The 24,036-nt window shown below is 51.4% G+C and overlaps 6 protein-coding genes across 6 annotated transcripts; 5 read left to right on the plus strand and 1 right to left on the minus strand.

The window, feature by feature from the left end:
• The first annotated feature begins 1,200 nt into the window (after nucleotides 1–1,200).
• Nucleotides 1,201–3,440, plus strand: BO82DRAFT_350692 (curved DNA-binding protein (42 kDa protein)). The gene is made up of 5 exons (XM_025634221.1): nucleotides 1,201–1,353; nucleotides 1,635–1,718; nucleotides 1,788–1,892; nucleotides 1,956–2,768; nucleotides 2,857–3,440. The coding sequence occupies exons 1-5, from the start codon at nucleotides 1,326–1,328 to the stop codon at nucleotides 3,054–3,056; spliced, it is 1,230 nt and encodes a 409-aa protein (XP_025496102.1). The 5' UTR covers nucleotides 1,201–1,325; the 3' UTR covers nucleotides 3,057–3,440.
• Nucleotides 3,441–6,336: 2,896 nt separating this feature from the next.
• BO82DRAFT_428883 (putative PHD finger domain protein) lies at nucleotides 6,337–9,011 on the plus strand (the record flags this gene model as incomplete). The annotated part of the gene is made up of 2 exons (XM_025640482.1): nucleotides 6,337–7,688; nucleotides 7,763–9,011. The coding sequence occupies 2 exons, from the start codon at nucleotides 6,337–6,339 to the stop codon at nucleotides 9,009–9,011; spliced, it is 2,601 nt and encodes an 866-aa protein (XP_025496103.1).
• Nucleotides 9,012–10,154: 1,143 nt separating this feature from the next.
• Nucleotides 10,155–12,698, minus strand: BO82DRAFT_301535 (putative lectin family integral membrane protein). The gene is made up of 7 exons (XM_025632089.1): nucleotides 12,172–12,698; nucleotides 12,032–12,104; nucleotides 11,895–11,965; nucleotides 11,662–11,842; nucleotides 11,414–11,608; nucleotides 10,837–11,362; nucleotides 10,155–10,754 (listed from the first exon to the last, which is right to left on the minus strand). The coding sequence occupies exons 1-7, from the start codon at nucleotides 12,258–12,260 to the stop codon at nucleotides 10,627–10,629; spliced, it is 1,263 nt and encodes a 420-aa protein (XP_025496104.1). The 5' UTR covers nucleotides 12,261–12,698; the 3' UTR covers nucleotides 10,155–10,626.
• Nucleotides 12,699–12,846: 148 nt separating this feature from the next.
• Nucleotides 12,847–14,936, plus strand: BO82DRAFT_326785 (dolichyl-P-Glc:Glc1Man(9)GlcNAc(2)-PP-dolichol alpha-1,3-glucosyltransferase ALG8). Its single transcript, XM_025632933.1, has 6 exons — nucleotides 12,847–13,032; nucleotides 13,100–13,178; nucleotides 13,261–13,454; nucleotides 13,525–14,018; nucleotides 14,074–14,213; nucleotides 14,270–14,936. The coding sequence occupies exons 1-6, from the start codon at nucleotides 12,956–12,958 to the stop codon at nucleotides 14,792–14,794; spliced, it is 1,509 nt and encodes a 502-aa protein (XP_025496105.1). The 5' UTR covers nucleotides 12,847–12,955; the 3' UTR covers nucleotides 14,795–14,936.
• A 2,806-nt stretch (nucleotides 14,937–17,742) lies between these two features.
• Nucleotides 17,743–21,567, plus strand: BO82DRAFT_326791 (DDT domain protein). The gene is made up of 7 exons (XM_025632934.1): nucleotides 17,743–17,812; nucleotides 17,911–17,976; nucleotides 18,041–18,184; nucleotides 18,238–18,340; nucleotides 18,399–18,415; nucleotides 18,475–20,087; nucleotides 20,199–21,567. Exons 1-7 carry the CDS (start codon nucleotides 17,810–17,812, stop codon nucleotides 21,256–21,258), a joined length of 3,006 nt encoding a protein of 1,001 aa, XP_025496106.1. The 5' UTR covers nucleotides 17,743–17,809; the 3' UTR covers nucleotides 21,259–21,567.
• Nucleotides 21,568–21,972: 405 nt separating this feature from the next.
• Nucleotides 21,973–23,868, plus strand: BO82DRAFT_350697 (coenzyme A transporter). The gene is made up of 2 exons (XM_025634222.1): nucleotides 21,973–22,561; nucleotides 22,647–23,868. Exons 1-2 carry the CDS (start codon nucleotides 22,346–22,348, stop codon nucleotides 23,625–23,627), a joined length of 1,197 nt encoding a protein of 398 aa, XP_025496107.1. The 5' UTR covers nucleotides 21,973–22,345; the 3' UTR covers nucleotides 23,628–23,868.
• The last annotated feature ends 168 nt before the right edge of the window (nucleotides 23,869–24,036 follow it).

The raw sequence follows: 24,036 nt of genomic DNA on the forward strand, positions 1-24,036 counted from the left end.
TTTCTTTGTTGAAGAGTTGTACTCCTAGCAACAAAGTTACTGTAGGTGCGCTCGCTGACGGACTAGCCACACACACACTAGTTGGCTATATGGAGTCTCCGGAGCGAGCAGATCCTTGCCAAAATCACACGCGATGTTGCACAAAGTAGTAAGCACGAATAAGTACGAAAGTTCCATCTTAGATGAGAAAAACATAAGCCTCAGAGAGGTCTTCCACACTGTACGGGAAATTCCGCATCGAATTAGCAAGAACTGTGCTGTCATGTGCAGCACGCAGTAAACGATTGTGCATGGCTCGCATATATAAACTAGGGAAATAGCACCCGAGCTGGACCAGACACACATTAACTATCCCCAGTAGACCTTCACTCCCAACTCCGAAACTTCGCCTCCCAAAGTACCAGGATGATAGACTAGAAAAACGGCGGTAGAGAATGGTTTTAAATCACCAGCAAGAACTTGGTGTAGTTGAATAACTGTCTAAACTCTTGAGTAATCATTCTTCTACACAGCCTATCCGTGGACTACTTTTGTTCAAATGCACCAACAAGATAAAGCTGACAGAACAATAACTCGGCCTACTGGCCATTGCCTTGTAAGAAATAATGGAAGTCACTACCACTCGCCTATTCGCTGAGTACTGTGTATGTCAAGAGAGCTTGATTTTACACTCAAAGCTCAAGGTGCCGCTGCCCAATTCCAACGAAGGTACAGATGCCCTGCTTGGTCGATTGACTGTAGCATTCGTCAGGGCCACGAGGACGATCAGTGGCGACACACAGGTGATGTCATATAGAAGGTCGAGCTGAATCTTGAGCTCATCACACTCGGAGACATAGTTTAAGCAACTTAAAGCAGAAACCAGTATGTCAATAGTCGAATCAATTGGAAAGTATAATCACTGAGTCAAGCTGTTGAAGCTCCCGAGTCTTTTGTCTCGTAATTCCAAGCTTCCCAGGGAAAGAATGGATGCCATTGGGCCTTAAAAGAAAAAGTGATGACGGCGGGCGGTCGGCCGTGGGAACGGAAGGTACTGGCAAAACCAGCTGTTACCGAGCCCTACTGGTCACAAACCCCACCTTGATGAGGGCAAAACGCTGGCGAAAGCGGGCCAAAGCCCCCGCCCTGGTTGTTTCGTAATGGGTAATACCAGGCAGGTGCACACGACTCCATCGAGCGACTAAACTAATCGAAGGTTCTCCAGCTTCTGCTCCAAAGTCCATTTTCCCTCTTCTCTCTACTATTCCGCAAGTCTTACTATCCAAAAGTCCTATTAATCTATCGTTTCCTCGTCCCCAGCGCGAGGATACTCTAATTAGCACACAATGGCTGAGACCCAGGCTCCCGAGGTTGGTATGTATTCACCTCTGCTCAATACGCTGGCTGCCCCTCCTCTTTCTTCCTACCAATTTGAAAAAGCTCCTCCGGCGTTTGTGGGTTCCCGCTTGGTTTTCATCGTCATGGATTGGGCTGCGTTTGACGGGTTGCGCTGCCACCTCGATTAACCCTCAATCGCGACCCTCGCATGGCTGCCTCAATTTTTACTCTTTGCATTCTAGCACGTTCTGTGATACTGCTCACAAATGTTGGCGGTTTCCTTGCGCACAACTAGCCGCTAACTCGATCATTTCTAGACTACACCCTCAACAACCCCGACACCCTTACCAAGTACAAGACCGCTGCTCAGATCTCCCAGAAGGTCTTGGAAGCCGTTTCAGGTGTGTCGTTTACCTCTTACGCGGGTTGTCGCATAGTTCCTTCGGGGTGGTGCTAACCACCATTCATAGGATGGTGTGTTGAGGGAAGCAAGATTGTCGAGCTCTGCCAGAAGGGTGACCAGCTCCTCGAGGAGGAGATTGCCAAGGTCTACAAAGGCAAGAAGATCGCCAAGGGTATGTTGCCTCTTCAAGTGAATTATCTAGAGCATGATGGTTGACGCGACCTCGTCGCAAAAGGTATCTCTCACCCCACCACTGTCTCCCCCAACTCCTATGTGACTCCCTACACTCCTTTAGTGTCCGATGCCGCCGAGGCCGAGACTACCCTGAAGGCCGGTGAGGTTGTTAAGATTCAGCTGGGTGCTCAGATCGATGGCTTTGGAACCATTGTTTGCGACATGGTCATTGTTGCCGACAGCAACTCCTCTTCTGATGAGGTGACTGGCCGCGAGGCTGACCTTATTCACGCTACCCACTACGCCAACGAGCTTCTCCTGAGACTGTTGGTTCCTGCCGGTCTTCTGGCCAGCGGTACTGAGGAGGAGAAGCAGAAGGCCGCCGCCCAGAAGCCCTACACTCAGGCCCAGATCACCCAGCTCATCGAGAAGGTTGCCAAGGTCTACGACTGCAACGTCGTGGAGAACACCACCAGCTGGCTGTTCAAGCGCAACGAGATCGAGGGTGAGAAGAAGATCATCCTCTCCCCCGGCACTGGTGTCAAGGGTGAGGGTCTTCCCGACGTCGGCGAGGTCTGGGGTATCGAACTCGGCCTGTCCCTTGGATCCGGAAAGGTCAAGACTCTTCCCCACCGTGCTACCCTGCACCGCCGTACCACCACCACCTATGGTCTCAAGCGCCCTAGCTCCAGACAGACCCTGTCTGAGGTCGTCAAGAAGTTCGGCACCTTCCCCTTCAGCTTGCGTCAGCTGGATGACGAGAAGGCCGCCAAGGTTGGTGTCGTCGAGTGTGTCCGTGGTGGTGTCCTGAGACAGTACGAGCCCGCCGGTGATGCTGACAACGCTGCCGTGTCCCGTGTGCTGTCTACCATTGGTATGAATCCTCCCTCTCCACTCTCTAACAGCAATTGGTGGCGATTTGAGTAATTGCAATTCAATTCTGAAACTAACCCTCAATGCAGCCATCACCAAGAACGGTATCACCCGTCTTGCTGCTCCCACCACTCCCGATCTTACCAAGTTCAAGACCGACAAGAAGATTGAGGACGCGGAGATCCTCGAGATCCTTGAGCGCCCCTTGGCCAAGTCTACTGGCTCCAAGAAGAACAAGAACAAGAAGAAGAAGGCCGCCAAGACGGAGGACTCCAAGGATGAGGAGTAAATGCATCATTGCATCAGGCCTCACTTGACGCAGTTCCGGGAACCGTGTTTTGGCTCACATAAACGCATATGACAACTGTTCGGGGGAAGTTTTGGTGGCTCCAAAGCCCTGGCAATGTCCGCCATGATGGTGCTTTGTTTTGAAAGTCGGAGCCCGTTGGGCCTTCTCCGAGACCGGAGGGTTGTTTTCGCAATGCTGAACGCCAGAGACAAGTCTGGTGGGAGGGCCACCTCTCCCTCGCAGTTCCCTGTTGAAAACATGCTGTCACATAAATTAGTTCAAAAAGAGGAAGAGTTGTATATGTCCAGTGGAAACCAAGCCAGATACAGTTCACCAATGAATATTATGATAGCTGGTGCCAGCCAGTTCTTGCCAAGTTCCTTGACTCTGGGCTTATTTGTTCTAATCTTAGTTGTGGCCTAGACGAGTGTCCTGCCATTCCAGGTATGTGGTTTGAAATCTATGATGTGGATCTATAAGACTCGAAAGCAGTAGTTACATCATGTCATCTCTAGGTGGGTTAGGATGGTGCCGAGCACGCACATTTGATTGACCCTTTATCCTTCTCTCTTTTCATGACCTATGGTCACAATCTATTTGGCTGGACTGCATCGAGCTGCATCTTGCCTCTCCCCATCTCGACAAGGACCTGCGAATTACACTTGAGAGGTTCGGAGGTTCGCTGTTTCAGTCCATGATCGCCTTCACCACCTTGGGCAAGACGTCCGGAAGCGCTCATGTTGAGCAACCAGCAAATCCTAACTCGGCTTGATAGTGCTGGGACCGTCAGGGAGGCAGAGAGTATCGGAGGGGAAATCCTACGGTTTAGTGGCAGTGGGGGTTGATTCATGTGGTGTCTGGATGGGTTTTGATCTGCCTGCCCGCCGATGGCAAGGCAGGAAGGTCCCAAGATCATACAGGCACAAACTCGCTGGTTCCAAGCGACTCGTAGCATTTCAGAAACAACACAGACAGGTTTGAGTAGGCGTGTTATCGAGTTGTACCTCGTTTTGAATAGACAGGAGCCAAAGGGGATAAGAACAGGAGGAGGCAGTGAGCAGTGGGCCAGACTGAAAGAATTCCCGAACCATTCCGTCTCGTCTTCCACCTTTCCTTCTCAAACACCCAATCCCTCCTATTGAACATTCGGGCTCGGCCACCAAAGTTAAGGTGTTGCAAGGCAGCGATTCAGTGTGGTGTTTGCTGCCTCTGCTGGTCGAATACTGAGTGAGTGAGTGAAGAAGCTCCCCCTCACCCCCTTCACTTGGCCCACCCACCCAACAACCACATCCTCCTTCCCCGAAGTCCCGAGAGCATCGAGGCATCTCGTCCTTAACACCAACCTCCCTGACTTACCGACTGTAACACTGTTATCTCTTTCTCTGCCTACCCAGAGACAGATTTCCTCTACTTCTTCCTTCCTCGGTCACCTTCGCACTTCCTATCGTCTTCTTCTTCCCCTCCACCACAAAGAACCTCCATACGCGTTGCTCAACAGAGCCAAGCTCTCTCTTCGCCTTCGTTTCTCATCTCCTTCAAGATCAGAAGCTTTTACTGTCTTCTCTTAGACGTTGAACCTATTTGAACACTTCAGCATAGCGGCTTCTTGTTTATCAGTTTCCGGAGCTGCTACATCTCTCAACGTGTCTAGCGTTGTTGCCACTGAACGATTCTCGCTACATCACACTTTCTACTTGGCTGTGTTCCCATCTATCTAGCCCCCTCTTCCTCTGTCTCTTGAACCAGTCTACTTGATATCAAGACCTTCCAAGATCCTGCAGATCTTCTATCCACTGGAGGACGTCTGGTGCGTTGCGTACAGACGCCCTCACCTTGTGAGTTTGTCGTCTTGAGATCATTGACATCTCCACCTTTCTCCTCGTTCGATTCCCTCGCCTTTCGACAAAGTCGTGCTTACGAGAGTGCTTTCGTATTGAACGCGTAGCCTCGTTTCTCTTGCTGTGACCAGAGCATCGTGGGTTTTGTCCTCGAACGTGCTGTGTTGTAATCACTTCTATCATCATTCTACACACGACATCGTCACATTTTCACTCTTTCTTTCAGCTTGCACCAACAGAATTCCTTCATCTCAGTGCGAGTCGAAGACATCTCTCCTTCAGGCCTCAAATCTGTTGTCAACTTGTTTTCCATCCTTGCGCACTTGCTTCCAGACTGCCTTCCTACCACTCTCCGTCCCTTCCATCGCTTCCAATTCTCTCTCGGCATCTGAAATAGTGCACTTCTGTATCAGGATACCTGCTGGTCTGCTCTTTTCTTGTCAGCTTCCCGAGGTTTCGATATTCGTCTCTATCTCCTCAAGTTCCGCTGCCTGATCGTGACTCGACCAGGAGGCTTGTTCCGCGCCTGCAGTGACAGGTAGCTCGAACGCGATAGTTCTTTGTGCCCTACTTTCCATTGGTAAGTGAGCCTTCGGTGCCACAAAATACGTCTTTCCATTGCCTTTTTGAGCTATCTCCATTCGTCATCACGCTGGATGGAACAGACATCTACCCGGGCATTCTACTTGAGATGCACCTCTGCTTCGACCCAGATAAAATGCTGATAGCCAAAAGCAACCGGCTCTAAGTCAAATCTGGAGGACTCCATTCTGGGCCAATTGTGTTGGTTGGGCATCGGTGTTGGCGATGCAACTTTGGGGACCAAACTGTGGCTGACCAGATCATAGGCTCACTACTCCTCTGAGAAACTTTCAGTCAAGTGCCACGAGACCTTCATATTTATCCTTCAATTCTACGCTGGCATAATATTTAGCAGCGCGACAGAACCCAGTCTACACTTATCCAGGTGCACGGGAACCCTCGAAGCCTGTGCCCTACACGGCTATTCTGCGCGCCTGTGCAAGGATCGGTAGCTGAGCAGCCATCTAGAAACAGTATCCATCGTTGACGGTAAAATTTCCCTGAACAAAAATTACTATTTAGACATTCCAATGCTGAAACTGTCCTTTTCGTAGGGCAGACGTGCCGACTTTGGTGTTTGTGGCAGCTTCCGCAACAACCCCCTTAGGAGTCTGCTTGGGATTCCTCGAAAACTTCCGGGCGAACTCCCGCGGTTCTTCTTCCTTTCTTCAACCCGTAGACAGCGCGCGGGCTGGCCTCGATTCCAACCAGCCACGCTGGGCACGCTCGGTGTTCGCTCGGAGTCCTTTACCTCAGTACGTATTATTTGACAATATTCTCAGGCTAATTAATGTCTACTGTTTGTTCTTCGCTAACCCAGCGCCTGCAGCCGTTGTACCTCCCGAGCCCTGTCTACAGCAATGGCTCCGACCCTCCGCTCCTCCTCCTCCCGTCTTCACTCCCGACCTAACACACCACCTGATGCGCCCATGATGGCAAGCACAACTAATTCGGTCACCGAAGCCACGAGGCCCATAAAGCAACGGCGCACGGGCATAGATTCGCGCGAGGCTACCGCTCCGCTACAGAACGCGACGGAGTCGCAGGACAATGGAAGCAAAGACTGGGCCGAGCCTCCTGCAAGAGCGCCGGCCCCTAGCTATGCGGATAGCCCATGGTCTAATCACTGTGATAGTCGGAACCCAGTTTTGAACACGATGCGCCCTTTAGGAACTCGACCTTCTCCGGCGGACTTGCGGAAGGTCGGCTTGATTCCCAAGACAATTCCACCCATAATCCCTGCCAAAAGAAGGTCTGGAGTCGAGTCAAATGAGCCAGCGCCACAGAAGGCCAACTCACTCTATGACATTTCCGCGTTTGCGGCGCTTCCCATTCCCACCTCCGCGGACTGCAACGGGGAGAAAATCAGAGTGGCCGTCAATGAGGCTTTACGCATGGCGACAGAGACCGACAACATTCCGGTAAGCCGCGGGCTCCTCCGCCTGTGGGAATCCTGTGCCAATGATCCCTTTTCATTATCTGTGTTGGAGGGTGTATGCCAAGGAAATCCTGGCTCGCGGGAGAAGTCAGCATTTCAGAGCATCATGCGGGCCGCCTGGAACGAGGTAAAGGCAGAAGAAGCTCGCGCACAGGCAGACGAGGACAAAGAGGAAACAGAGGTTGACTCAATGCCAACTGTGCCTCGCGCTCGATCGGCTAGTAGCGTTTCGTCATTGTCCTCATTAAATACATTTGAGGACGTTGATGCCGGGGAGGTCTCAGCACAACTCCCAGGGTCAGCCCCTGGAATCAAGATTCCCCGCGCAAAGGCCAAACACACCCGTTCCGCCGGACTCAACAAAGGTGCAGCAGACCTCACAGCTCGCCATTCTATGCCACCAACAATGGTCAGCTTTCAACTGAAGCATGCTTTAGAAGAGGACGAGACGCGGTTTGAAGAATTAGACAGAATAGACAGGGTGAAGCGAATCAAGCTTCGGACACCACTGCCAACCATCGTCCCTGCTGAGAGTCAAGTCCGACCCTTACACCCTACTGATATCCCAGCCCCAGTTCGCTCACCTACTCCACCTTTCGCCTATCCCTCCGCACCAACGCATCCTCCAGCTCAGCCAGTTGCGTCCGCCCCCTCAGCTGAATTTGTACCATCAGCCCCTCTCACATCCTCCTCTGGAGAGACTACAGAAAACCTTCCCGACAGTCGAGCCAGCAGTGAAGCTGGTGACAATCGTCGACTCACGCCTACCATGGTGTAAGCAGCACAATCCCTGCCTCACTCTTCCTTCTTGATTACTGCTGGTCCCTATAGGCTAACATGCATGGTAGTGATGATAGCGATGCTGAAGACGAGAGACCGGACAACGACGAAATCTGCCACGAATGCAACAACAGCGGCAATCTCCTATGCTGCGATGGCTGTACTAATTCTTACCATTTCTCGTGCTTGAAACCCCCACTAGACCCAAACAATCCTCCGGAGGGAGACTGGTATTGCCCCAAGTGTGCCATGCGACGGGCCTTCCGTTCTTTGACTAGCAAGTTTGATCAGCGCTTTGGCAAAAAGGATGTCAAGGACTTTCAACTTCCAGCCCGTATTCGGGATCATTTCGCCGGTGTTAGGGTGAACAAGAAAGACGGTCAATCCTACGAGGCCATAGTTCCAATGCCGAAGCCCAAAGGTCGACGTGGTTACCGTAATGGTACTTACGACGATCCTCATTTGCACAGGACAGTGGACGCTCTAGGTGCTCCCATCTTCTGTTTCAAGTGCGCAGGAAGTGCCGCTAGCGGTCGGCCTATCATCCAGTGCGATATCTGTCCACTCTCCTGGCATCTGGACTGTCTCGATCCGCCTATGGCCGCGCCCCCCGCCCAGGTCCCAGGAAGTGATCTCGCGCACCACAACTGGATTTGTCCTAATCACGCCTGGCATGATTACGTTTACGCCTCCAAGGACGAAGAAGGATACGATGTCTACAAGCGTATTCGCCGGCCAAAGCACCCTCGGATGGTCGATATAGACGTTCTCCTCTCCGATGACGAGATCACCCAGATGGAAGATCAGGAAGAAGGCAGCGTCAGATACCGCGTATCAGAGCATGGAATCAAACACACCTTTATTAGCCAGGTCAAAAGGCCAGTAGCCCCCCTGAATTGTGATTCGACTCCCAATATTAACTCTTCCGACAGAGAAAACGCGGAGTATCAACTACTGAAAGCAAATGCGAACAAGTTCCTTGATCATGCAACCGCCGAGTACGACAAGATCATCTCGCACGCCCGCGCTGCCTTGCCCCCACAGACACCCCTGATGACCGATGAGGATGCAAGCACTACAATCTCGAATTCCCGCACCACTGCTGAGCGCCAAGCTGCAGCCAACCTCCTTGCATTCGCTCAACGGGAGCACATCACCCCTCCAGATGCCAACGATAGAATGAGCTTGCTGATTGACCAACTTCGTGCCAACGCACCAGAGATCCGTCCCACAGCCGACACTGAGATAGCTTCCCTACAAGCCTTGAAGGATCTCATCGACCGGCGCATCCGGGATTTGTCAACCCAACCACAATAGTCCTAGCCGACTAAATCCCGGATGCGCCGGTCGATTCTCGGGCCCCGGCCCCGGCCCCAGGAACATCCTCTCTCCAGAGGGTGCAAGCGGTGCTCGAGAGACAGCTATTTGTTTTATTTTTACTGTGGCACACAAGCCACGCATATATTATTATGACGACGATTTGATACGATAATTTGTCTATTTGCTGTGATATTATTTTTAAGAGGTAAGTTGCCACCTTGCAGATGACCCGTTCTGTGGCTACAAGAAGAGAGAGCGTTCATTAACGATCCCTATCAGGCTGCTGCTGCTGCTGCATGTAGGACCACACAGTGTTCCAACCATTTGAAAGATTCAGAAAACATACCATTTGGCGCAATATCATTATTTCCGCATCGGCTAGCTTGAGGGACTTTTGTTTTTGACGACGGTTTTGTTTTCTTTATCCTTTATCCTTCTTGTTCCTGTTGTTGTTCATGGACGTTCGGCGTTACCAGCTCTCTCTTATACATGGCGGTTCTATTCCATCATTGTTAGAAAGGTTCACCTTTCCTATTTTTCTAGGGAGCATGCCTGGCTTTTTTGTTCTTTCTGTAATTCGTCGGAAAAGAAACCTGCTGCAGATGAACAGGGCAGACCAGAGAGGACCGACTCCTCCTGTTTGAATCTGCTCTTGGAGGTAGCCTATCTCCTCATGTACTTGTTTTGTTTTGCACTTTCTTTTGTGTGTCCATGTGTTTTACAGTTTTTTCCTACCGTCGCCGGTTGCATCTCAACGCATGGACCATGTTTCTCATTAGCAGTTTGCATGAGGGAAGACGGACAGGTTATCGAGCTCTGAATTCATTCTCCTCCTTGCATCATTTGTTCCTTTTGCCGCTGTTGTAGGAACTCTGCAGTGTCGACTGCATCGCGTCCGATTCCCCTTCGTACAGTTACAGTTATCAGCATTGCGATGGGGTCCTAGATCTCTTTCCTTTCGCTTTGTTTTGCATTGTATGCATTATAAGGGAAATGGTGGTGTCTGGCATATAACCCGGATGTAGACGAACTCTGGGACCGAAGTTACTAGGAAGACATACTTTACTAAGAGACGCTTAACATGATAGTCCAAGGGGAGTTCCTTCAGAAGTATCTTTGAGGTCTATTGCGGTTCGATCACATGCATTTCCAGCGCGATCTCACTCATTGTTCCAGATAAGCAGCGAAAAGCATTACGTTACAGTCCGACGTGATGCAACGCATGCAGATAAGTAGGGATACAGTACACTATGGATTGCATCATGGTGAAAATCACAGATACTAAATTCTATGACCAAAGCAGGGCTGACACGCTCAGATAATTTAACAGATTCCTTTCCAGGAACTTTGAAATGAATGGTGCTTGTGTGGTATACAAAGTTTATTTATTTCTTTTGTCAGGTGGATTCTCTGTGGGGGACGTTCGCTATGGCAAGACTTTCTTGGATGGGTGGGAGCGGGTTGCTCTGATTGCTGCCGATGTGTTGCAGGAGGGTGAGCCGGCTCGGATAGGGTAGAAGGATGAGCCGTGGCGAAGTTGTGGGTCCAGGAAATGCAGGCTCAAGCGGAATTTGCACAAGCTGTGTCATAGGTCCACTGTGAACGAGTACGTTCAAAGGAACTTCTTGGGCATGTTGTTGCGGCGGCGTTTGTAGAGGATATAAGCACCGGCAAGGAGACCCTGGAAGGCGATGATACAGAAGATGAAGAATCCCATGCGGGGCGCGGAAGAAGTGATGCCTGGATATAGTCATTAGTATCAAAGGATGTCGGACAAATGGCGGTGAATTGATCTTCTGGTACAGAGGGGAAGCGTGCGTACCGTTCAGGACTTCCTGGGTCAAGCTCAAGTGCGATGACCGCAAGGTCTCCTGCAACTGTGAGAACCGGCCGTGGTAGTCCTTGCCTGCCAGATCCCGTTGGATGGCCTGCAGGATGTCTTCCATCTTCTGGAGTCTGGCTTCAAGGCTGGCCACTTGGTCCTTTGTGGCCGACTTCTGGAGCAATTCCACATGACGGTTTTCGCTCTTGGTTCCCTGGTTGCCGATCTCGCGTACGATGTTGTTTGTAGCATGGTTGATCAGTTGAATGCGACCAGTTAGGTCGACAAACTGCTCAGTCACCGAGCGAGCGTCCCCGGAGCGAGCTTCCTGCTGCCGTTGCTGGGTACCTTGGTCCTGGGCAGCAATCGGTTGCTGGTTCTGGTCGACATTCTGCTGCTGAACAGGGATGTTGCTGCCAGCTCCGGACTCGGCGGACTTGACGACAAACTTGAAGACTTCGAAAGAGTCGGGATTCTCGGGGGTTGCAGCGGTGACACCGAAGTAATTGCCAGCTGGAAGAGTGACCTAAAAGAGGTCAGTCACATGATCATGGTCCGAGATGCAGAGCAGTGGTACCTTATCAGTCGAAAAGCACAGCTTGTCGTCGACAGTAACCTCCAGAACCGCGTTGGTGTGTTTGATGCGGATACTGGAAGGGCGCCCAAGATTCCGGTAAGGATAGTCACAGTGCCCAAAGGCCAGGCTGTCCACGCTCCTGTGGCTCTTGTAGTCCGTCGAACCATCGTTGAGAAATCCTCTTACACTGCCTCCCTGTGTGACAAGTTAGCCATACGCATTTCCATACACACAGGCCAGACACATACTCTTCCACCATGGCTGTCAATGACGAGGGCAAACCCGTCGAATTGGTTGACAGTGTAGATACTGGAAGTCCCGATTTTGTCCTTCCCATCTTTCGCATACCACACCTGGAGGTTACCACCTCCTCGCTCAGGCCCCGTCGCTCGGAACTCGAACTCCGCAGTCCATTCTGACTGAGTTATACTGGGAAATATAAGGACACATTCAAGCTGTTATCGCCTCGTTGAAAACTTACGGAGACTCAGCCCACGCATATCCCCTCGTGTTTCCAGGGTAAGGAGGTGTGAGAATGACTTTGTTAGACAGCTAGAACTCAGTCAGTGCTTAAGAAAGCCAAAGATTGTCGCAGTTGGCATGGGAATCGGTTCATACAATATCAGGGGTATGCGCTTCGCCCTTCACTTCCCAACCCGGAATGAAACCTGAACTCGGTGTGCGTGATAGCCTACAGCGAGGTCAGCGTAAAGTTGAGGAGCAGGGGGCGGTCACAGAGTAAGGAAGGTGAGTTGTACGCAGGGCCATAACCGAAGCTGGAGCTCTCAATCACAGATTGAGCAGTCGCGACGGCGAGGAAAGAGAAGAAAGAAGCGGGGGTCTTCATGACGTCGGTTAAATCGGAGATTCGTCGAGGTTTAGTGACGCTGTCGCTAAAGACCGGAACAAGTAAAGCAGGGGATCAAAAGAAAATAGTCGAGAACAAGGCACAGGTAGTAATTAAGAAAGAAGGGTCCCAAGCAAGACACCTCAGATTGGAAAGAAGCAAATAGAGCTGGAGCTAGGTCGGACGTATCAGTGGGAAGGAAGATCGTCACTCAGAAGAAGCTCTGCGGTTTAACAACGCGGAGACAATGCGCGAAGTGGTCCACCCAACCACAATGGCGATCACGCAAACACGAAGTTCCTTGGCGATTGAAGCAGCAGCAGGAGAGATGTCAAGAAAGTGACGGATTTCGACTGAGGAGAGGACGTGAGAATGGCGGACTCCAAAGTCCGAAGCGGTGGCCAAGTCCATAATCTGAATATTAGGGACTAAACAAGCAATTGAGGGGAGGGGGGGAGAAACAACAATTAAGGGACAAACTGGCCTTTCATCGAGTCTCCGTCCCTGACCGCCGTCATCACGTGTCAATTCCCCCGGATTGGCATGCAACTAACTGGACTAACGGTACCATGGACCTTTGCATTTCCACAGATCTTCGCGTTCTTCAGCATTAATTTCGCTCCTTTGCTTTCATTTTCTTTCTTTTTTTTCCCTTTCTCACTGCTTCTCAGAGCGCGTCATGCGCAGTATCTCCAATGACTGAGCTCTACCCTTCATTGGCCCAGTGCGCCATCGTCGCGACAGCCTTCAAGATTCTTCTTTTCCCCGCATAGTACGTGGCCGCAAGAATTCCCCGATGGTCCTCTTCGACTGACGCTGACCACTGGCTCCCATTACAGCAAATCCACGGACTTTGAAGTGCATCGGAACTGGCTTGCGATCACACATTCGTTGCCCGTTCAAGAATGGTACTACGAGGTACGATGACAACACCACCATGGGAGACCGAGGAGACCGAGGAGACCGAGCGATCAAGCTAATTGCAGTCAATGGCGGCTAGAAAACGTCGGAATGGACTCTCGATTACCCTCCCTTCTTCGCGGCCTTCGAATGGCTTCTTTCACAAGCAGCTCCCTATGTGGACCCTGCAATGCTGGTGGTCAAGAATCTCAACCATGATTCGTGGCAGACGGTATATTACCAGAGAGCTACAGTGATTGTCACAGAACTTGTCCTTTTGTTTGCGCTCAGCAGGTATAGATCCTCTCGCATATCATGTCTTGTGTCGTGGGTTTCCAGCTGACCATTCCTACTCGTCCTTCAGATTTGTCAAGTCCGTGCCGGAGCGGAACAGACATCTCGCGCATATCGCCAGCCTGTCCATCCTCTTGTCCCCCGGGTTACTCATCATTGATCACATTCATTTCCAGTATAACGGCTTTCTCTACGGTCTATTAATCCTGTCGATCGTTCTGGCCCGAAAGCAGTCGACGTTGCTCTACAGCGGCATCACTTTTGCTGCCCTGCTGTGCTTCAAGCACATTTACCTGTATCTTTCGCTCGCCTACTTCGTCTACTTGCTGAGAGCCTATTGTTTGGACCCCAAATCGGTCTTCCGGCCTCAGATTTTCAACACGATCAAGCTGGGAATATGTGTCGTGGGCATCTTCGCTCTGGCATTTGGCCCATTCGCCTCTTGGGGCCAACTTCTCCAACTGAAAGACAGACTCTTTCCGTTTTCGAGAGGGCTATGCCATGCCTACTGGGCACCAAACGTCTGGGCAATGTACTCGTTTGCCGATCGCGCTCTGATTCCACGTTCGTACTCAATCCGGGAGTATAGTCGCATGGTTTGACTGACTTTGTTTGGTAGTGGCTCCTCGTTTGGGACTCCCAGTCAATCAGGATGCTCTGACCAGTGTTACGCGCGGCCTCGTTGGTGACACTTCATTTGCGATACTTCCAGAGGTGACCAAGGAGCATACATTCGCGCTCACATTCCTCTTCCAATTGGTAAGTACACCGTTGCTCCCCTATTCATGAAGCCAGCAGCGCTGATTACCATACAGTTGCCATTGATCAAGCTCTGGCGTCGGCCAGACTGGGAGACCTTCGTCGGCGCCATCACCCTGTGCGGCTACGCATCCTTTCTATTCGGCTGGCACGTTCACGAAAAAGCCGTGCTCCTGATCATTATCCCATTCAGTCTCATCGCGCTCAAAGACCGACGCTATTTCAGTGCATTCCGGCCGCTGGCGGTAGCAGGCCATGTTTCGCTGTTCCCACTGCTCTTCACCGCCGCCGAATTCCCGATCAAGACGGTCTACACCGTGTTCTGGCTGATCCTATTCCTCTTCGCCTTTGACCAGGTGGCGCCGGTCCCGGAGCGGCGTCGCGTCTTCTATGCCGACCGCTTCTCGTTGCTGTATCTGACGGTGGCCATCCCGCTCATCATCTACTGTTCCGTGGGGCACCAGCTCATCTTCGGATTGGGACGCTACGAGTTCCTCCCGTTAATGTTCATCAGCAGTTATTCCGCTCTGGGGGTGGTTGGTAGCTGGGTCGGATTTCTGGTGGTTTATTTCACGGCATAGATAGAAAGGAAGGTCGATCGGATCTATGTCCCTGCGGGGTTGAAATATTGACCACAGTCCCACGCAATCGAGATTTCAAAATTTCTCCTAGCTGAAAGAAGAACCCAGAAGTAAAAAAAATCCTATAGATGACGCAAATCCCATTGCATATATCATTGCATCGTGTAACCACGACAAATTACACACCTCAGACAAAGTCTCGAGTAGCAAGGCCAAAAAGAGCACGACAGTTTGCATTGTTTGTTTGTCATCCACGTGCTTTTTCTGTGGTCGGAGACCCACACCCTCCGATCAGTCAATTTTGCAAAGTTTATCAGCGGCTATCAGGCCCAATCGGGCTTAGCGAGGAGGTTTAAACATGGATCGCTTTTTCACGGTATGTCACACTGCAGATGGGAGCTCGGTGGAACAAACTAGGAGCTTGGAACTGGGTGTGAAAAATCATTTGTGGGGTTTCGCGGTGGTCTCAAGAATAATGATAAACTGTCTTGGACATGCATTAGGCTTTTATATCGATCAGGTAGATATGTCTGGTCTCGAGGTTGTGTGGTTTTTGTTGGGGTCGACGCCATGTGGCTTGTCTTAGTGTTCGATTTATACTTCGGAATATCGGTTGCCGTTCGGCGAGGGATCAGATGGACTTTTTGTCGTGATATGATGCAGCAGAACTGTGTATCAGGCTATGATTGGTGAAATCAAGGGAGCCTTACTTATTTGTATCTACTTGATAGTGATACTGCTGTTTTCTTTCTTTTTTCTTGCAAAGACTTTCTGGCGTGGGGTTCTAGAATTGGGGCTTCGCCTGTAAACTTGCCACCGCGTTCGAATTGTCCACACCGCGCCATTGGACTGAGCAATATGCATGGTGGACTCGTTGAAAAAATGCAAAGAAATGCTAGAAGCCACTTATGACATCATTCATAAGCTTGCGGTTTGATTTATGTCGGTTTTTCAAGCCTCCATGAACGCGAGTCCAAGGTCTGCATTTGCATCTGGTAGTTTCCTATTGTCTCTCCATTTCATATGTCCTAGTAAGCATTCTTAAATTGGATGTCCTAGCTCAATCACAGCAGTTCTTACCCTAGGGCTTTGTAGAACTATATGTTCAAGGTAGACTTATCTGAGCAAGATAGACTGATGAAGAGGCATCAATTCACCGTCGCCCAAGCATTGATACTGTCGTTCCTCGACGTGAGTGTGCATGGACATAATCAAGAGGAAGAGAGTCTTTATCGGGGTATAAGCCATTGGTGTCTTGTAAACAAAACAGTCGGGCATCAGATGGTTTCGGCAAATCGTCGAATGCGAGCCTTTCCGATTACATATGATGTCTCGCCACAAAAGACGCGTGTTAGCCTGTTACAAGGGAAATGGCTGAGCGAGTAAAAGGTGATTGATCATGCACGCTGCAGTCGACAAGATGTGCTCGATGGTTGGTACAAAAACCCGGTAAGATGTGTGACTAGAAGTAGTTTGTCCAGCGATGCCTCAGAGTGTGAGCATGATATAGTCACACTGCAAGATGGAAGAATAGCTCATCTCTGTTTGAAATGGACGTTATATACTAACTCGCAATATAGTTTATTGGATGGTTGTTGTCAGAGACGTGAAAATGTATGTACCTGTGGGCCGCGAAGCTGGAGTCGTTTCCGAGGCAATCTTTAAGGTCGCGTGTTCGACGAGATGGAAAGATATAATGGCTATGACAAGATAGACTTTTCACCATCCATGCACATGGCTATGTAGCTGGGTTTTATAAGTAACGCGGGCGATTCGAGCGCAATCTCTCATGAAAGTGCGCTGTCATTTGAGATGTGGTTGCTGTCGGATATCGAGCCCGAAGTATGGTCCCCGCAGCTGGGTCTAGATGGAACTATGATTTCGGTTCAAGGATTATCAAGACTAACAAAAAGAAATTGCCCCGAGCCCACCGATATGTTCGCGTGAAGACAACGAGTCGAAAGAGTGCAAATACATGTAGAGTTGTGGTGGTGAGAGAGGAGGTGGAGGGCGGGCAACAGCAGCGAAGGCTAGAAGAGGAAGAGGGAGGAGGAGGGCAGGGCAGGGCGATGTCGGCCCAAAGGGGATTAGCGGGGGGAGGTTTACCCCTACTTCCAGTAGTCAGTCCGCCCGACCCGAACGTCTTGTCCGTTCTCTTCCTCCTCCTCTAGTCCAATCACCGCCTTCCGTTCCTCGGCGGCCTTCCCACCCACTCCCACAGCAACTCACTCACTGCTGCTGCAGCACCGTGGACTTGTTGCTCAGTTGCCGCAACCTGAAATGATCCTCCACTCCTCTTCCAGATGGGGCCCGCTCCTGTTCTGCCGTTCGTTCTTCTGCGGCGACCGCTTCTCCTTTCTGCCTTGACCTCTCCTCCTCCTCCTCCTCCTCCTCTTCCACTTCCTCCTCTTCTTTACTCTTCTCTCTCTACACGCTCTACAGGCTCATTACCCGACTACCCTCACTCGCCCCCCCCCCCCCAAACCCACCCACCCTCACCGTCGCATTTCCCTCCCCGCACCAGAGGAGCCTCTTTTTGGGATACCTATATCTCTCCCGCTTAGAGATCGGCAATTCAGTCCCGGCCTTTTCGCGCGACTCCACGCTCCTCCCGGGTTGAATTCTCGTGTCGTGCTCCGCCCATCTAGTCCGCGGAGTCGTGGGTTGCGCGATCCAGCACGCGTCGCTTGGGTAAGTTTTCCACATACTTCTGCAATTTAACTCCCATGCCCATCCAGCACTTCCGCCTCCCCGAGAGTGTCCCATGAAAGTCCTTGCAAGCCATTTCGAGTCCAGTCCACTATGCGCGCGCATTGTCCCGAAGTATCAATTCTTCCTTTGTCTCGCCGCAAATAGCACTGCACTTTGTGTTCAATTTCTTTGATATTCTCTTTGTCTCTCAACATTGCGCCATTATACTAACAGGACAATTCATATGTTAGGCATGTTCCCAACTTGCAAAACGTTGAACCATCTATGATCGATTGATTCGTGTCTACAGCAACCTAAGAGACCATGGTACGTCGGCGAGCTCGGAGCGCGAAGTTTAGAGTTGATTGGGAGTTGCGGGGTGGTCACAAATGTTCGAATACAAAACTCACGCCGCGTGCCCATAGGTCCTATTCAAGCGGAAACCAGTCCAATACCTTCCACGGCCTGTCATTGAAGATGATAGCTCCGAAGTGCGTATATCTCTTGGTCAGAATTTTCGATTCAGTCTGTGCATGGGGCTCATTGAAGTTGTAGGTCTGGGTCATCCCGGAGACCAACGAGGTTTTCGTTCACTATGAACCCTACCTTCAGCGGATGGACTTCTACAAGCAGAAACGGTTTATTTGTGAGATCACGGGTCACTCGGGATTGACATTTTTCGAGGCTCTGAAGAGTGAGGTATGTGACAAAGGCGATCGGGTTACGTTACCTCCGCTAACACATTACATTAGATGGAGGAATCGCGTGAAGTCAACAGTGCTTTCCCCGACGCCTTGAAAGAACCAATTCTCCGCAGGATTCAGTTTTCCACAGTGTCGCGGGTCGACAATCTCGGTTCGTCTGAATTCTTCCTTTATAATCTGCTATCGCTGAGACTGACAATGAACTGCAGTGGACGAGATCTTTGAGGTACATACTAGAGGAAATATAGAACTGCTGATGGAAACGGATGCTGACCCAGCCCGCAGGAATTTAAGCAAGACTTCTATCCAGGGGAACCCGTTCTGATTCTTCTCGACGACAATACTCGTTTGCATGGTATAATAAGGGACAAGGCCAACTTTGCCGAACAACTCCACCCGGATGGAACCGTCAAGCTGCCCGCCCATAGTACCTATCTTGTTAAGGTTCTGGACCGTCCAAATGAGGAAGCGCTGCTGGATCAGGACCATATCACCCGAGACCGGAAGACTTTCACCAAGCAAATGCTGCGCGCCTTCATCAAGAACAACGTGACGCGGGAGTCGTGGAATGGCGCTCCTTGGTTGGTAAAACCTTCGATCGCCGAGGAATACAGGATACCGACCGAAGTCCCGAAACACTTGCAGTATGGCGCCAAGGTTGCAGAAAAGAAGGCTATGAAAAAGGCCGACCAGGAGGGCTTCTTCGGCTTCTTCGCTTCGCAGCAACTACCAGAACTGAAACCCGCAGTCAAGGGACAAAAGCTCAAGCCATCGCAACAAGAACTTGTTCGCTCGAAAGAAGCCCAATTTTTGGAATATCAGCGGTCTCTGAACGGCAATCCATCGTTCCTCCTTGCGCATAAGGCTAACGGAGCCGCTCGTCCCCCCAAGCCTCAGGAAACGGAGAAGAAGTCGCAACCGCAACCGCAACCTCCCGCCGTGGTTGTCAAGGTCGAACCTCCGAAGGAGCCGACACCTCCGCCTATTAAGTATCCTATTGAGGATTTGGATATTGCGCCAAACCCCGAGAAGAAAAAGCAGCGCCCAGCTCTTCGCTATATGACCACCGACGAAGTTGATGACTCCGATGATGAAGAGCTCCTGCACAGTACTCTCGAGATGGAATCTGTGGGACGTCTTTTGGAAACGTGGAATACGCTCAATGTCTACTGTGAGGTCTTTCAACTGGACTCCTTCACTTTCGATGACTTCTTTCAGGCCATGCGATTCTCTTCTGAGGACGTGGACTGTGAGCTGTTTGTTGAAATTCATTGCGCTGTGCTAAAGAAGCTCGTCAATGCGGAGAAGGATGAAGAGGGTGCTGTGCAAATTCCTCTTCCAGAACTCCCTGACGAAGAATCCGGCGAATCGGAGGCGGAAGAGGAAGAAGAGGAGGAGGAAGAGCCTACCCCCGAACCGGAGCCGGTGGTGACAAGAATGACGACTCGGAGTAGCCTAGCCAAGGCAGAAGCGGAAAACCTGAAGGCGCAGGCCGAGCGTGAGGGTTCTAGCGCAGAGGAGATCCCAGTTCACCGAGCCGCCGATATGTTCGGAGAGTATGGTTGGATTGAGCGTCTGCGGAAACGGGATTTCCGGAATGGTGGATGGGAACTGGTCATGGTCGGGCTCCTCAATCGACTTTCAGGCCGCCCGCGCATGAAGGAAGTGTGCAACAAAATCCTCGAACATCTTGCTCCCTTGGATGCCGAACCAACCCAGGAAACCGCTCAGTATCAATACGCCACCATGGATATCAACCTTCGCATCCATGCATTGCAAATCATCTGCATGCTCAGTCTTGAAACGAAAGCGATTCGAAATTACCTCGAGGAGTGCAGCAACCAGATGACGGAGTTCCGCAAGGAGAAGATCGAATACCAGAAAGCACGCAAAGTAGTGTAAGTATTATAAATCCGCACCCACCCGTTGACTTTGGCTATACATCATTCATGCTGTTGAGTCTGTGCTTGTCTGGGAAGTTTCCTTATTGACTTGTCGTTGTTCAACAGTCTCGAAGATCTTCGTCGCTTACACCAGGAGCGCAAGGCTCTCCAGCCGGAGCCCGAGAAGTCTCCATCGCCTGTGCCGGAATTGGACGCCCTGGAGGACTCCAAGATGACTGGCATTGACGGTGATTCCGATAACTCAGACCAAGAGGCAGCTCCCCAGCGGAGTCTTCGCGGTGGCTTGGACAGACAACTCGAGCGCAAGCGCAAGCAAGAAGAGGAGCGCGAGCGGAAAGAACAATTGGCCAAGCAACCTAAAGGTACCAAGCAGTATCAAAGAGTGCTCAAGAAGATCGAAGATCAGAAAGCCGCAGTTAAGAAGCTCGAAGATAAGATCGATGTTATCGACAATGATCTGAGGGAAGCCGACTGCCCGCGAACCAGATGCCTCGGCAAGGACCGTTTCTGCAATCGCTACTGGTGGTTTGAACGAAACGCGATGCCATATGGAGGCATGCCCAACAGCTCCACAGCCGAGGCACAATACGCGAACGGCCGCTTATGGGTCCAAGGTCCGGATGAGTTGGAACGCGTGGGCTTCATTGACGTATCTGACGAATACAAGAAGCAATACTTCAAGGAGTTCCAGACCACGCCAGCGGAGCGCAAGAAACAAGAGGAAGGACCAACGCGACTGACGAACGCAACCGAATGGGGCTACTATGACGAGCCAGATGCTATCGAGCAGCTGCTTGACTGGCTAGACTCCCGTGGTAACCGAGAGTCCAGGCTACGCAAGGAGTTACAATTGCAGCGTGACAAGGTCGTTACCTACATGCAACACCGCAAGGAGTATTTAGAGCAGACTGCAGAACGGGCAGAGTCGGAGGAAATCCCCAGCAAGCGAGTCATGACGCGCAACAAGACGTATGTGGACGACAACAAGCATCGCTGTATGCGTTGGAGAAACAATACGGGCATCAACGACAATGGACACCTTCACGTGGATGCCTCACGCCCGACCAAACGAGCCAAACGAGCCGTCGACGAGTCTAAAGAAATCAAGGCAACCAATCGCCAAGGCAAGCCCCTGACTAGACAAGGCACACGCTACCACTTCTAGAGCAGCTGCCGTCTCGTTTTCATTGATTTTCTGTTCTGGGACTAGAGGTGTTATAGGATTATCGGATCTGTGCCTGGTCGAGGCTATACATTTGGGTGGCTATAGCCACTGAGAAAAAGGAGTTTTTGATAGAACTTGCATGAGCGATGTGACCATGATTACTTTTGTCAAATTCAGCTTCTCACTCTATATATACATGCATATCGAAGAAAAGCTGTGGGAGCAGAGCGGGGGATCTTATTTTGGCCCTCTACTGAACACTGACGGGAGGAGTATATAAGTATTGAATCCAGCAATTGTCGCGCCTCGAAAGAGGCCTGCATCCAAGACATACATGGTCTTAACTTGTAAAGTGTATTTCTATATGTAGTGAACGCAGGGGCTGGAAGCAGTAACAGCAAGCAGAACAGCTGAATTGAGAAGAAGATGATGATGCTGCTGCTGCCGCCTCAGGTATCAATTGTGATGCGCCTGAATAATTACTCGGCTACGGTTGGCCTCCCCAAAGGGAGAAATCCACTTCCGCCACCCAGTCGGATGCAGAGCTGTTATATGACGGTAACTGCAGCACGAATAGGTGTCGGCGGCAGGTATCGGCATGTCAGGGCTGTAACGTCATCTCCGTCTGAATCTTGAGTTTCCGCCCTTCCCTTCAGGCCGCCCCAGAGGGTGCCGCATGCTGTCTTGCCTCTTCCGACTTGTTGGTTCAGTCCCAAATAATAATCAAATCAAATGCAGAATCAGAGTGGTGACTTTGCCAGCTGATCATCTCTAGGCTTATCTGCCCCCTCGGTTTGCTGCGGCCTTTCTTGTCCTCTACATTCCCCTCCCCGCACATTCTCTCACATTCTCCCGCGCCAACTTCTCCCTCCCTCCTACATTACCTTTGACGACCATATCCATGGCCGCCATTATCCGTTAGCCCGTGACCTGCTCGATAACCTCAGATTCGACCTCGCGCCAGGACTGCGTCGAACCCGGTGACGGTATCAGATTATGCGCCGCCGCTGACCGGTCCATCATTAAAAGTCGAATTACTCTCCTTCCAGTCAAATAGTCCTTTCAGCCCTGCACACAGCCGTTTTCAATGGAGCAAGTCGCTCAGTCAAGGCCGGCCCGAGGTCCAGCAACCAGTGACGCAAAAGAGAGGTTAGCCGTGGGCACGACACAGGCGACCGCGGTGGACGATGCGTCTTCCCCACACCAAGTACAAAACGGCCGCCGGGCCACGAAAGAGGTGAACAAGCGCAGCGTAGACTATATCGTACGCAGCGGTGTTGCGGGAGGTCTAGCGGGGTGTGCGGTAGGTTCTTTCCCCCCCCCCTCATGATTTCAAAAGTTGCAGCTGGCGATAGATGCATGGACTGACAGCGGAAAAAATATCGTAGGCCAAAACCGTTGTCGCGCCCCTCGATCGGGTCAAGATTCTTTTTCAGGCCTCGAATCCGCAATTTGCAAAATACACGGGCAGTTGGTTTGGCCTCGTCGCGGCCATTCGAGACATCAAACACCGCGAAGGCCTCCAAGGTCTCTTCAAGGGACACTCTGCGACCCTCCTCCGTATCTTCCCTTACGCTGCGATTAAATTCCTTGCATACGAGCAGTACCGGGCGTTGATGATCCCGTCTCCGGACAAGGAAACGCCGCTGCGCAGACTCGTCTCGGGGAGTATGGCGGGCATCACGTCGGTCTTCTTCACATACCCGCTAGAGTTGATCAGAGTGCGATTAGCGTTCGAGACGAAACGAACCGCTCGCTCTTCGTTCACCGACATCTTCCGCCAGATCTACCACGAACGGGTGACGCCCCCCTCGACGTCCAGCGGGGTATCTGCGACGCAAGGCCCCATCACGACGACGGCCGAGACCGTCTCTGCCGCCGTAACCAAAGCCGTTCCGCACTCGGGACTGGCGAACTTCTACCGTGGCTTCGCCCCGACGCTTCTGGGAATGCTTCCCTACGCTGGCATGTCCTTCCTGACTCACGACACCGTCGGCGACTGGCTGCGCTCCCCCTCCCTCGCCCCCTACACCACCATCCCCCAATCCGAATCGACCGCCCAATCACAGAAGGGCTCTCGGCGACTACAGCTGACCGCCGCTGCGGAACTTACCTCTGGTGCTCTGGCGGGGCTGGTATCCCAGACGTCCTCGTACCCGCTGGAGGTCATCCGACGCCGGATGCAGGTCGGAGGCGTCGTCGGGGACGGCCATCGGTTGGGGATCGTGGAGACGGCCCGCACCATTATGCTGGAGCGAGGCTTCCGAGGCTTCTGGGTCGGTCTGACGATTGGATATATGAAGATCGTCCCCATGACAGCCACCGGGTTCTTCGTCTATGAACGGTTGAAGTGGTCCCTCGGTATATAGGGACATATCTATGTGTTTAGTTCTTTGGAGATCTTCCGAAAGATTTAGGCGTTAGGGGGGGAGCGGGGAACCGAGAGTTGAGTTGTGTGTCTATACCATTTGTTCATACCCATCCTTCGCCGAGACATTTGAGGTGACGGAGTACAGAGTCTTGTACATAGAGCATATACATTACATGTTTGATGCTAGAGGCTGTGCGGTTTCTAGATTGATTGCATGCATTTGAAATACATCCTGCGACCGTTCTTAGAGATCTAAAATTCTATATGTAAAAGTGCAAAGTAGAACTGTACCTAGAATGATCTACAAGCAAGAAGAGGAAGAGAGAGTCCGCAACTTCTCCTCCCCGATTGGCCCACCAGACCGGGCGGTGCACAGGCCAAGCAACGGCCGGCCGCCCGGCAAAAAA

This window comes from Aspergillus uvarum (genome assembly GCF_003184745.1).
Source record: "Aspergillus uvarum CBS 121591 unplaced genomic scaffold BO82scaffold_5, whole genome shotgun sequence".
Taxonomy (NCBI): Eukaryota; Fungi; Ascomycota; class Eurotiomycetes; order Eurotiales; family Aspergillaceae; genus Aspergillus; species Aspergillus uvarum.